The sequence below is a fragment of the Pagrus major genome, chromosome 13 (genome assembly GCF_040436345.1).
Source record: "Pagrus major chromosome 13, Pma_NU_1.0".
In the NCBI taxonomy this organism is placed as follows: domain Eukaryota; kingdom Metazoa; phylum Chordata; class Actinopteri; order Spariformes; family Sparidae; genus Pagrus; species Pagrus major.
This window is the reverse complement of record NC_133227.1, coordinates 18,055,347-18,069,723: the sequence shown is the minus strand read 5'-3', so window position 1 is coordinate 18,069,723 and position 14,377 is coordinate 18,055,347. Positions and strand designations below refer to the sequence as shown.

General features: G+C 39.4%; 1 protein-coding gene across 1 annotated transcript in view; it reads right to left on the bottom strand.

Annotated features, from left to right (window-relative positions):
• Positions 1-11,308: 11,308 nt before the first annotated feature.
• LOC141007363 (putative transcription factor ovo-like protein 3) overlaps positions 11,309-14,377 on the bottom strand; it is a 38,802-nt gene continuing 35,733 nt past the window's right edge. The window contains exon 4 of the mRNA XM_073479719.1: positions 11,309-11,631. Within this exon, the coding sequence (XP_073335820.1) occupies positions 11,309-11,631 (323 nt within the window). The remainder of the gene's footprint in view (positions 11,632-14,377) is intronic.

Sequence of the window (14,377 nt, the reverse complement as noted above, 5' to 3'; positions counted from 1 at the left end):
ACTGTAGCTTACTGTAGGAGCCAACTCGCAACAATGTAGCCTGGTTAAAAGCCGTGGTTGGGGGCGGGGGGGGGGGGGGGGGGGTCACAGACATACACACACACATACTGTCCATGCTCCAACTGTGTTATATTTAAGTATTGTAGGCCTATGTCCTTGTGTGCTTGTATGTTTTTCACCATAAATAATTTCTATGAGATGTCCAGAACAACATACTAAAAGCCCTAAGGAAATATGCTTACTGTATAAAGTCTATGGTGCCGATAAGCCCTGACAACAATACACCCCAATGGGGCTATTTTTTCACTTTACTCGTATCACAATGAAACTTTACACAATGAAAGTATCCATGAAATGTAACATTTTTTGTATAACAAGTTTCTTTGAAAATGACTTTGAATATGCAAATGAGCCTTACACTGCCCAAAATACACCCGAATAGGCTTCCCCCCCCCCCTTTACTCCTATCACAATGAAAGTATACATAAAAATTAACATTTTTTTGTATTTCAGGTTTCTTTGAAAATGAATTTGAATATGCAAATGAGCAAAACACTAATGGCATACGCCCAAAATACACGCAAATAGGCTTTTTTCCCCCTTCACACCTAACACAATCACACTTCACACAATAAAATGTACATGAAAAGTAACATATGTATTTCAAGTTTCTTGGAAAATTAATTTAAAATATGTAAATGAGCAAAACACTACTTGACTTATGGCCATGAAGCCACAAGCAGCAAAAACAGGGGCCAAATAACTAACACATTCATGTCCATTCAGTAAGTTAACCTACACAATCTGAGTGAAGTCAATTGCCACACTTGACCTATGCATACACACAATTTGATGTCACTTGCCACACTTACCGGGGTCACTGGTTGCCACAAAATACTTATATTGACGGACATATTATGCAAAACTCACTTTTTCATTGCTTTAGTATGTGTATTTGCATATCCAGAGTGCCTTCTCACCCCTTAAACGTAAGTTTAAGGGTTGAGTCAATGTCAACATTTTGTAAACTGCCATAGTCAGAAAATGTGTCTCTTACAAGCCGTTTTAATTTCACCCTGCTTATTACATTATTACTTATACTATAATACTTATTACAAGCCGGGTGATGTGAATATTCAAGCCCACGCTCCCATGCTTTTTCTGACCAAAGCATGTTACTAACATTACTTTTAGACATCAAGGTACCATGTCAAGAAGCAGAAATGAGCAGAATATGTCTCGTCTCCAGTTGCTTTCTAAACTCCTTATTTTCTTTTAGAGAACAAGCCTTACCTAACGACTTTCCCCCCAGTTTGCAGAGAACATCAGAAGAAAGTCAGAATACATTAAAGTCGTTTCAACGACTGTGTGTGATCTTATGTTAAATATGCTGTTATGTTCAACAACATATGAGCGGGACTAAGTAGTAAGTTATTTGGCCCCTGTTTTTGCTGTTTGCTGCTTTTTTGCTTCTTGGCCATAAGTCAATTAGTGTTGAGCTCATTAACATATTTAACATTAATTTTCCAATAAACTTGAAATAAAGAAATGTTACTTTTCATGTATACTTTTATTGTGTGAAGTGTGATTGTGGTAAGAGTAAAGGAAGAAAATAAGCATGGGTATATTTTGGGCGTATTACATTAGTGTTTTGCTCATTTGCATATTAAAATTCATTTTCTAAGAAACTTGTAATACAAAAAATGTTACTTTTCATGTCTACTTTAATTGTGTAAAGTTTCGTTGTGATTGTGAGTTAAGGAAAAAAAATAGCCCCATCGGGGTGTATTGTTGTCTGGGCTTATTGGCACCATAGACTTTATACAGTAAATAATGATGAGAATTAAACATATTTCCCCAACTAGGATTTTTTAGGACTTTTAGTATGTTGTTCTGGACAACTCATATAAATTATTTATGGTGAAAAACCTTCTGTTAAAATTAGTTCTATTTTTGGGTCCAAAATGAGCTAAATTGACTGGACTACTTGTTTTTACATGAAAATCATCTTGTTATTGACTATACGCCAAAGACTGACAGACCCCAAACACTCATTATAGACTTGTATAAATTGTAAAAAAAAAAAAAAAAATACATACTATATCTTCTGACTTTTACTGTGACTTTCAGTGGGAAAATAGGATATTAACTGCTTGCTACAAAACCACAATATATCTTTGGTATTCTATATTATAATATCCCAGCTATAAGATCAGCCTATCTGATGGTTAACACATTTCTAAAATTATATCTTCATCCTAAAATGTTTGCCCAAGTCCTCAAGGGTAATCATACATCAACATTAGTAATAGCTAGTGCATAAAGCGACTGTGTTCTGTTTGCTTATTATCTTTGTTTTTACTGTATCCACAGAAACAGAGAAAATTAGTCTACAAGAAATTTCTCGGTACATCTTCAGTTCCAAGAACATCCCTTTACAGAAGAAAAGTAACTAAAAAGGTAAGTTCAGGAGAAAGAAATGTTATCTATAATAGCAAATGTATCCCATTTTTATGTCCCAATGTTCAACCATTAGTTTTAGATCACTGCAACTGCACTTAATTGCTCTACAATTTGTCTCAGATTTGTCTTACAGATCATAGTAATGCAGATACTTACAAAGAAGTGGATAGAGAGAGACACGAGGACAGAGAGGAAGATGATGGGAGTGGACGTGATGACAGAGAGGAAGATGATGGGAGTGGACAGGAGGACAGAGAGGAAGATGATGGGAGTGGACAGGAGGACAGAGAGGAAGATGATGGGAGTGGACAGGAGGACAGAGAGGAAGATGATGGGAGTGGACAGGAGGACAGAGAGGAAGATGATGGGAGTGGACAGGAGGACAGAGAGGAAGATGATTGGAGTGGACAGGAGGACAGAGAGGAAGATGATGGGAGTGGACAGGAGGACAGAGAGGAAGATGATGGGAGTGGACATGACGACAGAGAGGAAGATGATGGGAGTGGACATGACGACAGAGAGGAAGATGATGGGAGTGGACATGACGACAGAGAGGAAGATGGCGGAAGTGGACATGATGACAGAGAGGAAAATGATGAAAGTGGACAAGAACACAGAGCAGATGAGAGGAGCCAAGACGGAAATGAAGAATCAAACCAATTCAAGGTACTACCATTTAATTACATAATCTGTAGCCTATATTGTTATTTTATATTACATGATGAGACGTCTCTCTTATTAGGTCAACACTGTTATTATAATTTTGGCTTATGTTTCCTGATATGTTTTAGATATGAATGTAAGCAATCTTGTCTTGTATTACAGAAACATCAGGATGGTGATCCTGTATACCCTGGTGCTCCCCTCACAAAAGGACAGAGCCTGCTCTTACTCATGTCATATGTACTGAGACACAATTTGACAGGAGTAGCTCTTCAGGATCTTCTTACATTGTTTAACGAACATTTCCCTGGCTTGGTGCCAGCAACCTCATATCTTTTTCACAAAGCGTATGGACAGTTTGGCCAGTATGTGCCCCATTTTTATTGTATGAACTGTGAAACATATATGGGACCCAGTGAGACAGCTCCAAAAAATTGTTCTTCTTGTAATAGTGAGTTTGATATTGAGAGAAACTTAAAGGCTGGGTCTTACTTTCTTGTCCACAGTCTATCAAGACAAATAGTGGACGTCTTGGAAAAACCAGGGATACATTTAAATGAAAGAGCATCAATTCCAGGCAGTGTTTCAGACATCCAGTGTGGGGCTGAATATGAAGAACTCAAGCAGAGTGGACAAATGGGGGCTGATGACATATCAGTTATGTGGAATTGTGATGGCGTTCCAGTTTTTAACAGCAATAATTTTCAGATATGGCCAATTCAATGCCAAATCATAGAGCTGTCACCAAAAGATCGTCAAGCCAACATATGTATGCCCTGCTTATGGTTTGGTAAAAGCAAGCCGAACATGATCACGTTTTTAACTGCTTTTGTGGCAGAGCTCAAGGAACTGGAACAGACTGGAATTAAATGGAGGGATTCTGAAAAAGTAGAACATACAAGCAAAGTTCATTTACTCCTGTGCTCCTCAGATTCAGTTGCCCGCCCCCTCCTGAGAAACACAAAACAGTTCAATGGCAAATATGGGTGTGACTTCTGCCTTCACCCTGGTGGTGGTCCATATGTCTGGGAAACTCCAGAACCACCTTTAAGGACAGAGACGGATCATTTTCAGCATGCTATGCTGGCAACACCTGCAAATCCAGTAATGGGTGTGAAAGGCCCATCTCCTTTGATGGAACTTAAGAGCTTCAAAATGATCACTGGATTCATTCCTGAGTACCAACACAGTGTCTGCCTGGGTGTCACGAAACAGATGACATCTCTGTGGCTGGACAGTAAGCACCACAATGAAGACTGGTACTTGGGCGGCAAGGTCAATGAAATAGACCAAGAACTGATGGCCATCAAACCACCCGTGGAGGTCACAAGGGCACCAAGATCACTGAAAGAGAGAAAATTTTGGAAGGCGTCAGAATGGAGGTCATTTTTGCTGTTTTATTCACTGCCTCTTTTGAATGGCATCCTGAAGAAGAAGTATTGGAATCATCTTTTTTTATTCATTTTTGCAATGCACACTCTTCTTCAGGATACCATTCAAAAGAGGCATGTGGATGTGGCAGAACAAGCTCTGCAAAAGTTTGTGCGGAACTTTGGAAAACTTTATGGGGCAGCCAACTGTTCTTTTAATGTGCATTTATTAATGCACTTAGCAGCAGGCGTGCGCAACTGGGGACCACTGTGGGGCACATCCACCTTCCCATTTGAATCCTTTAATGGGACGTTACTTAAATTTTTCAGTGGGACAACAGATGTGCCAAAACAAATCGTCAAAAGATTTCTTCGGTGGAGGGGCCTCTCCAAAAAAGCAGCCACAACAATGGAAAATGCTAATGAAAGCATAGTAACATTATTTGATAAACTCCAAAGTGCCTCAACCCTAAGAAAGACATCAAAAGATTTTAAACATCATGTCAGAGGTTTTGGCTGCCCAAAGAAAAGTAAGACATCTGTGTTACAGAGGATGGCGATTGAAAGTTTTTCAGGGATTACTGTTCACTCAGGTTTATTTTATGACCGTTTTTTTTGTAGCAGCGTTTTTTTTCATTCATATGACAACAAAACTCTTACAAAGAGAAACAATTCAGTTGTAGAGTTAAATGATGGAACATTCTGCGAAGTTATGACCCTGGTGGCTTTTACATCTGATGATGGGGCCTCATCCACATCCACCAACTTCTGTATTTTAGTAAAAGAGCTGGCCAAGAGTGGAGCAAAGGTCTGTAGAGATACTCAGTTGAATATATCTTCCACATTTATAAATGAGGTGTCTCTCACCCATAATGTATTTGCCGTGCACCCCCAATCACTCAAACGTAAATGTGTAATGGTTAAGAAGAAGGACAAAATGTATGTCATTCCACTTCCAAACAATGTTGAAAGAGACTAAAAGGGGAACTTCTACTTAACAGATGACTGGGGGTGTGGGAAGGGAGTGAGTAGGGCTAACAGGAGACAATGTTCCTTATTGGGTACAGTAATGCTACTTGCTTGTCCCTACTTGTGTCAAGCGATTCTCAAACCAGTGATTTAACGTCCCACAGGGAATGGACTTGGTGACAATCTGTGTGCTAAAATGAAGAGTGAACAAGAAGCATCACAAGAGGAAGTTAATTAAGAAATTCACCTGGACCACACTGCTGTTATTGTAGTTCTACTTCACTGATTGTGTGAGACCACTTTAAAAAATCTTGATGATGATTAATGATTTTCACAAAAACCTGAAAACGAAAAGTTTCCACATTCTGAAAGGAGTTAATTTCATATAAGAAAAAAAAATATTATGGTGATGCACTATTACTTGATCAGCAGTCACAGAGTCTCTAAAAGAGCTTGCCAAGAGTGGAGAAAAGGTCTGTAGAGATGTTCAGTTAAATATATCATAAATGAGGTGCATCTCACCCATAATGTATTTGTCGTGCACACCCAATCACTCAAACGTAAATGTGTGATGATCAAGTCCAAGGACAAAATGTATGTTGTGCGCTTCCACTGTTTAAAGAGAGTAAAAGGGGAGTTTCTACTTTACAGACATCAACATCAAGTGAATTGTTTAATGTAGTTTTGTTTGTAAGATGTAATTCACATTCTTTGCCAGAATGATTAAACATTATGTAACAACTGCAATCATTTCTAACTGTGTATTTTTGACACAGCACAACATTTCATCAATGGGTTGAAGTGCATTTTCAAAGAGCACTTTCCAAAAGAATGCCCTGAAGTAGGCCTACAAGCGTAAATAACCTCACTTCATAATTAGACAGAAATGTAACTTTGAATACACTCAAACTTAATATTACAGTGTTGATATTAAAATGTATACTTTCAAAATATGTTATCATTGTATTTTACAATGACAATTTTAGCATACATTTTAAATTATATCAAAAGTATGTGTGAAAACAAATTTCAAATAAGTACACTTTAGAAATTACACATAAATTTCACTTTAAGTATACTATAGTTTAATATATTTCTACAAAGTGTAATATAGTATAATTATTTTCAAGTGTGTTAAAAGTGTTAGCGTGAAAGTGTAATGTTAGTGTACTTTTTATATATTTAAAAAAGTACAATTTGTGTAAGTACATTTTCAATATACTATTTAAAATACGAATATACTTGAAATACAATAAAGTACACTTTTTTTTCACCAGGGATGATCTTTCAAAAATGCCCCAGATGTCAGGAGAACAAACACCAAATTACCATAAATAATCATACAGCATGGTATAACCATTACAGCATCAGGGAGTTTCAACATGGCAGTGAATGCACTAAAAGAAAAAGCTGGAAGAGCCCTACATGCAATTAAGAGCAAATTTTATAATTTCCAAATTCCAGTCAAAATCTGGCTTAATATTTGATAGTGTCATCCAGCCCATTGCGCTGTACGGTAGTGAAGTATGGGGTCCACCAGAGCTATACCCACTGGGACAAACATCCAACAGAATCTTTACATGCAGAATTCTGCAGATACATTTTACACGTACACAGAAACACACCAACGAATGCATGTAGAGCAGAATTAGGCAGATACCCACTGATAATTAACATTCAAAAGAGAACGCTCAACTTTTTTAACCACCTGAAATCCAGCCCCCGAGACACCCTCCACTCCAAAGCCATCCAAACTCAAGAGCTGAGCCCAGAAAAGAATCCCCTATGTCAGTTGGTACTGAGGCTAACTGCCCCCTCTCAGACACAGTCTGACCAGCCTTACAACAACACTGCTCTCCAAACACCAATCAGAGTAAAGCAAATTATAACACAATGTAAAAAAACCTATCTGGAACATTGGAAAGAAGAAACTAAAAGCCAAAGTAGATTAGAATGTTATCTAGCCCTAAAAAGAGATTATGAATTAGCAGAATATCTCTCTACTGTCAGAGATAGAAAGCAGAGACAGATCCTCACCAAGTGCAGGCTCAGTGACCACAAACTGACAATCCAAACAGGAAGACACAAAAAAATGATGAAAACCAAAAGAAAACAGAACATGTGGTCATTGTTCGACAGGTGAGGTTGAGACAGGGATGCACTTTCTCCTACAATGTAAAGCATTCAACGAAACCAGGAACATTTATTTTAATAAATTCAATTTGGTAATCTCAGAGTTCAAAGAGCTGAACGACATATCAAAATTAAAAATACTCCTGGGAGAAGGAGATAGGGCATACCTTGCTGCCCAATATGTGTCAACATGCCACAACCTGAGGGACAGTGAATGACCGACACACACACACACACACACACACACACACGCAGGCACACGCACACACACACACACTGTATATACTGTATATACAATTTATGTAAATCAATCTTGGTGTTGTGTTGGTGTTATTTGTTATGTTATGTCCGAGTGTTTGGACAAGCTGTGTTTTGATGCTTTGGCCAAATTGTTGTTAAACTTTCATGCCAATAAAGCCCCCTTTGAATTTGAGAGATCTATATATCTCTATACATAGAGATATACACCGATCAGGCATAACGTAATGACCACCTGCCTAATATTGTGAAGGTTACCCTTTGTGCACACATATATGTATACACTACCGGTCCAAAGTTTTAGAACACCCAAATTTTTGTTTTTTATTGAAATTTATGCAGTTTAATGTCTCATTGTACTCTGAAATGAAAGCATAGAACAAATAAACAATTGAAGTTTAAAAAGAAATAATGGAATCAATTTATGAACCAAAATGTATTCTAAACTTTTGACTCATCAAAGTAGCCACCTTTGGCAGATATAACAGCTGAACACACTTCTTTCTACAATGGAAATCAAATACTCTTCAGAAAGTTCTTCCCAACCCTGTTGCAGAAGTTCCCATAAATGTGTGGCACTTGTAGGTTGCTTTGCTTTCACTCTTCTGTCCAGTTCATCCCAAACCAGCTCAATGGGGTTTAAGTCTGGAGACTGTGCTGGCCACTCCATGTTTTCAAGCTTACCCTCTTGTTCTTTTTTCCTAAGCTTGGACCAGTCAAAAAACGTTTGAACTCGACAAAACTCGCCAGCCTGGGTCCCATTTGTCCATTTCCTTTTCCTGCAACTGGACATTAGCCAGGAGCAGCCTTAAACCAAGCTGGATTGGCATGGTTTTTATTCCAACGCTCTTCCTCCATGGGGTGGTTGGTCTGAAAGTCTGCTGCTCTTAATCCAAAAGACCTGCTTTCTTCTCCAATGCTGATGAATATATTTCTGCCACCAAAAGAAATTGAAAATTTGGAGAACAAGGCAATTCTTAGCATGGCTCCACCCAGCAGTCAACTGAGCAGATGTCTAAAGAATTGAAAAAACCTGAGTTGATAATTGTAATTATCATCAACCTGGCTGAATCATGAATCAACACAGCATACAGGTTAGTTTTTAATCTATTTCAAAGACATGACCTTTTTATGCTCTGTTCTTTTTGTTCTGCAGGTTCGCCTGCCACAGGTGAAGAGTGAGTCGTACCTGCTGGTGTGTGCAGAAGGGGGGGAGCTTCAAGCCTTGAAGAGAAACTGTTGTACTGAGCTCTCCTAAATGCACCTTAAGTTTGCACATGCCAACTTTTACCACTTTTAGCACAGCTTATTGACACCAATCATCATTCATGCAAGTGTCTAACCCCACTAAAATGTGACTACAAATTCTTTAGACTCAAATTTAAGAATTTCAGTGTCATGAATTTAAGAGGTTACATCTCTAAAAGGTGCAATAAAACTCTACTATTATCAGGAATTTGTAGTGCTTCATGCAACATTAATAGGGGTCTTTTGGTTAATAATAATTCATGATTATCAGGGATAATTATTAATTATGATGAATAATAAGATCCAATTTTCATTAGATCACCTCGGGGCATCACCCTTGAAGAAGGGAAAAGATAGCCAATTCAAGAAATCAATTTCATAAAAAGGTACTAAACTGTCAGGTTGTAACTCTGATTAATAATTAAAGCTTGGGTAGGTTATTATGTTCAAAAGCATTTTCTATCATATTTGTGTAACATTACATCCTGACAGCATTCAAAATATGAAATGATTTGAAAAAATAATAATAATTAACTTAATAACTACAACCAAAATTACCATAACAGCTAGTAATGGTTGAAGGATTTTGGAGTCCCTGACAGAGTAGAGGGTGGCAACATTCACTCTTGTACAATATTAAATAAACGGCATGAAGGTTCAAAAGTCTTTTATTTAACACAAAATGAAAACACACAATCTAACTAACATGTACTATGTATAGGTGCGTGTGTGTGTGTGTGTGTGTGTTTGTCTGGAAGCACAAAAGCAAAATGGTGGCTAAAGTTCAAAGTACCACACTGCGTGGCATGGACAAAGCAAGACCACAAACAAAATGGCTGATCAAAAGGTACTACATGATGGCTGATTGAAGGGTTGGACTCAGGTCCAAGATGGTGGATCACCACTTGTTTCTTTGATAGGAGAGAACAAATAAACGATGGTGGTGCTTGCATCATGTACTCACTGATATCACATGTGGGTCTGATATGCTCCAGGTTAAAGGAGTGTGTGTGTGTGTGTGTGTGTGTGTGTGTGTGTGTGTGTGTGTGTGTGTGACGTAATGCCAGGTTAGAGAAGATGGTTAGTTACATGCAAAGACCCTGAGTCTAGTGAAGTATAATTCAACTAACGTCAAAATTAGCCATGTAGCAAAGCAAACTACTAATGGAGTGGGGAGAGAGGTGGAGAAGAGCCAAAGAGAGCTAACGCTTGGAGCGTAGCAAAGAGGGAGAAACAGCTGTGGAGATACAATACTTGCCTTCCTATCACTCAGCGGCCAGCAAACAAACTCAGGCTCTCCATCTTTCTCCCCACAGGGCTGCCTGCCCTCACTGTACACTAACTAGCACCAAACAGCAGACAGACACAATTAGAGACTAGCTGGTGAACATTAATTGTTGTCAAAGTTAATTGAGTGAATTGGTTGCCAAAATGGTACATATCATTGTTCCCAAAACATGACTGTTGCAGCTCCACCAGCAACAGGCGTACCAGACCCTTGTCGTATGGTTGCAGTTTAGTTAACCTAAAACAAAACCTTACCTACTTGTCTAAGTTTAGAAAAGCATCATGGTTTGGGTTAAAATAAGTTACTAATGTAACTTAACTTACATACACGTTATGTACACAACTTAAGTTACATTATGTATGTGACCCATCCATCCACCCCTACCTCCTCTTGTTGGTCTTTATACCACATCACCTGACTATCACCTTTGCTGCCTTTAAATATTTACAGGATTGGTGATTCAATTTTCCTGTCCACATTTTGTCCTTGAGCAAGACAACAAACCCAAAATTTAGCTTGATGGCCAGGCCAGTGCAACAGTCCACTCCAAACATACATGTGCATGAGTGGTCAATTGTGAACAAACAAACAAAAAAAACAATCAGCTGAATTTGGCAAAAATGCATATGAAATGAAACAACAAAACATTAAGAATACATTGTGATCCATCATTTTTATTTCAACAGTAAACATGCTGTATATATAAAAAAATAAAAATAAAAACAGTGGTATGAAAAGTTAACGTGTTAAAACCAATCATTTAAAGCAGAAACTGATGAAGACCACAGAAAAGGTGCATGCATGGCCCAAATGTTACACATTTGAATACTTTAATAAAACTAACAAAGGTTGTATCCATTTATGAATTGCTCATAGAGCAGCTATTATATAATGTAGTTCAGAGATTGAAGGAGCCCTACATGTAATATGTAGGGGATGAGTACTGCAAATAGGGGTTGAGTTTACAGTCTGCTGATACGAAGCTGCTGTTCTCATTGGCCTGGCGGCGGTAGTACCTGCGTAGGACAGGACTGCTGGGATGACACTGTCTCACATGGAGGAAGTACTCATCAGGGCGGCTTGAGGTGTAACCACAATCCTCACACACAAAGATCTTGGAGCGTCTCTGACGGTAAGCATACTGTTGGTGGACGCCATGAATCTTCCTCATATGGGACTCCAGAGAGCAACGTTGTGTGAAGGCTTTCTCACACAGCTCACACTTGTAGGGGCGGATACCTACAGCAAGAAGAGACAAAAGAGGTTTTTAATCTTTCTGTGGATGCCCATTTACATTCAGAGTGGCATAAGTGGCTTTGCAGTTGTGTGACAAATCTTGCAACCAAGGCTACCATTGTTAGAGTAATTTAAAAGCAGGCCAAGCATAAATAATTATAAATATAGACCTGGAGACAAAAAAGTGCCAGGCCTGAAAAGATTAAGATTTGATTGTGAATAATTTCAAAATCTTTGGACACTGAATATCCTCTGAAAGGATACCCCCCCTTTCTCTTGGACCCCGATCATAGTCTGTCTATCTACTCTGCTGCACTGCTGTGCCGCCGCTGTAGTCTGAGGTTGAATGAATGAATGATTTTTTATTTTGGTTACATACATTATAAGATAGTAAAATTATTTCACACAAATTTCTCAGTCAATAACTGAAAAAGGAATCAGCTGAAGCCAAAGGCTTATTTTTGCCTACCCTTCACCCATAGTATAACCCAGAACACAAGGGCAGATATCTCACTTCATTATTGGGGAGGACAACAAACAGGACATTTTCTCAAGAGCAATTCCTGAGGGGGACACCAAAGCTGCCATCAAAAGTAGTGTTTAACAAGAAAAGTGCAACAAACTTGTATTCCATGTTTATAGAGGAAACCCTGGTTTTTACTTTTAAACTATACTGAATAACTGAAAGGTAAATAACTTAAGGGTTGTATGAGCATGTTAAAAACTTTAAAATAACTATATTAATAGTAGTAATAGTTATTAACATGCTACTCAGAGGATTTTGTGTGTTCAACCAGAAATACCACAAATGGCCAGTGGGCGGCAATGGTACACCATATATGGATGTAATTTTCCTAATTACATGAGTATGGTGTGATCTCATCAACATAATCTCTTTGAGAAATATCATGAAAATAGTTTCAGTACGAATTTACTTTAGAATCATATTTCTGGATACATTTATGTAGGCATTTAAGCTGGGGTCGGTAAATTGGAAAATCCGTCAAGCCCAGGTTGATTTTGAAAGTATCCAGCCAGTAAAACCCGCCCCCTGCACTCAGGCCTCTCTCCAAAGCCACTCCCCCCAAACCATGAACGCGCACTGTCCGACAACTGCCGAATACCACCGTCAGAGTCCGAGTCCTCACGAGCTGTGGGAAGAAGAGTACCAGTGCATCGTTTTCATCACAACATCAAACAACAAGTAGCTAACTCATGTCTCATTCACCTGTAAGTAAACACCTAATATTATCAAATTGAACGTAAACAACCAATATAGCCATTGCTAGCACTGATAGCTGTTAAGCTAGCTTTGTTAGCATTCAGACATTGTTTTGAAATTGTATTTTGATGTTGTAACTCAGTGCTGGTTAGCTAGCAACAGCTGCACTCTCTCCTCAACTGTTCTTTCCTCACTACCATCTACAGAAGTATTCTCTCTAATGTCCACTGAGGAAGCCTCCTCCACTCTGTTATCCTCCCTCTCCTCCTCTTTAAACACTTTCTGTCCCCCCCCCCCCCCCTTTTACTTTCTTTACCAAGAAAGTAAAACACATCAGCTCCATTTACTCCTATGCCCTTCCAGAAAGCACCTCCCCATCCCTCACCTATGACGGCCTTACCTGCTTCAGCTTTCTCTCCCCTGAAGATGTTCACACGCTAGTGACGTCTAACCGTGCCACCACCTGTTCCCTTGACCCGATTCCCTCCTCTCTTCTTCCTATTCCAGCTCCTTTCAAGACAGCTACAGTAAAGCCACTCCTAAAGAAACCCACCCTAGACTCGGCTGACATCAGAAACTACAGACCTGTATCTCTTCTCTCATTCCTCTCTAAAACCCTGGAATGTGCCGTCTACAACCAACTGTCCTTCTATCTTTCATAAAATGACCTCCTTGACCCTAATCAGTCAGGCTTCAGGACCGCTCACTCCACTGAGACGGCCCTCCTCACAGTGACTGAGACATCATACCTGACAAATCGCACCTTTCAGGTCACATGGAATGGCTCCTTGTCCAAACCCTGCTTTCCGGAAACTGGTGCCCCTCAAGGCTCAGTACTAGGACCACTTCTGTTTTCACTATACACTAGATCACTAGGCTCTGCAATCACATCACATGGATTCTCTTACTACTGTTATGCAGATGAAACCCAACTGTTCCTCTCTTTTCCCCCATCCTCCAATACCCACGTTGCAACACGCATCTCGGAATGTCTGGCAGACATCTCCGCTTGGACAACTACGCATCACCTCAAGGTCAACCTTAGTAAAACTGAACTCCTCTTCATCCTTGGGAAAGACTGCCCTCACATGGACCTGTCAGTCACTGTCGAGGAAGTCACAGTATTGCCTTCATCGATTGCGTGGAACCTGGGCGTAATCCTCGGCGAACGGACTATCCTGCACCCCCAACATCACCGCGGTGGCCCGATCCTGCAGATTTGCCCTCTACAACATCTGCAGGATCCGGTCTTTCCTCACAAAGAATGCAACGCAACTCCTGGTCCAAATGCTGGTCATCTCCTGCCTGGACTACTGCAACTCGCTCTTGGCTGGACTCCCAGCCTATTTTTTTCTTTTCTACTTTATCGACACTGATATGTTGTGGTTTCTTTCTTGTGACAAATGTACTTATTGTAAGTCGCTTTGGACAAAAGCGTCTGCTAAATGTAAATGTAAATGTCGATGTAAGCTGGCTATGGTTACATTAGAAATGGCAAAGCTGGATTCTGGGATGCCTTGTAGCTGA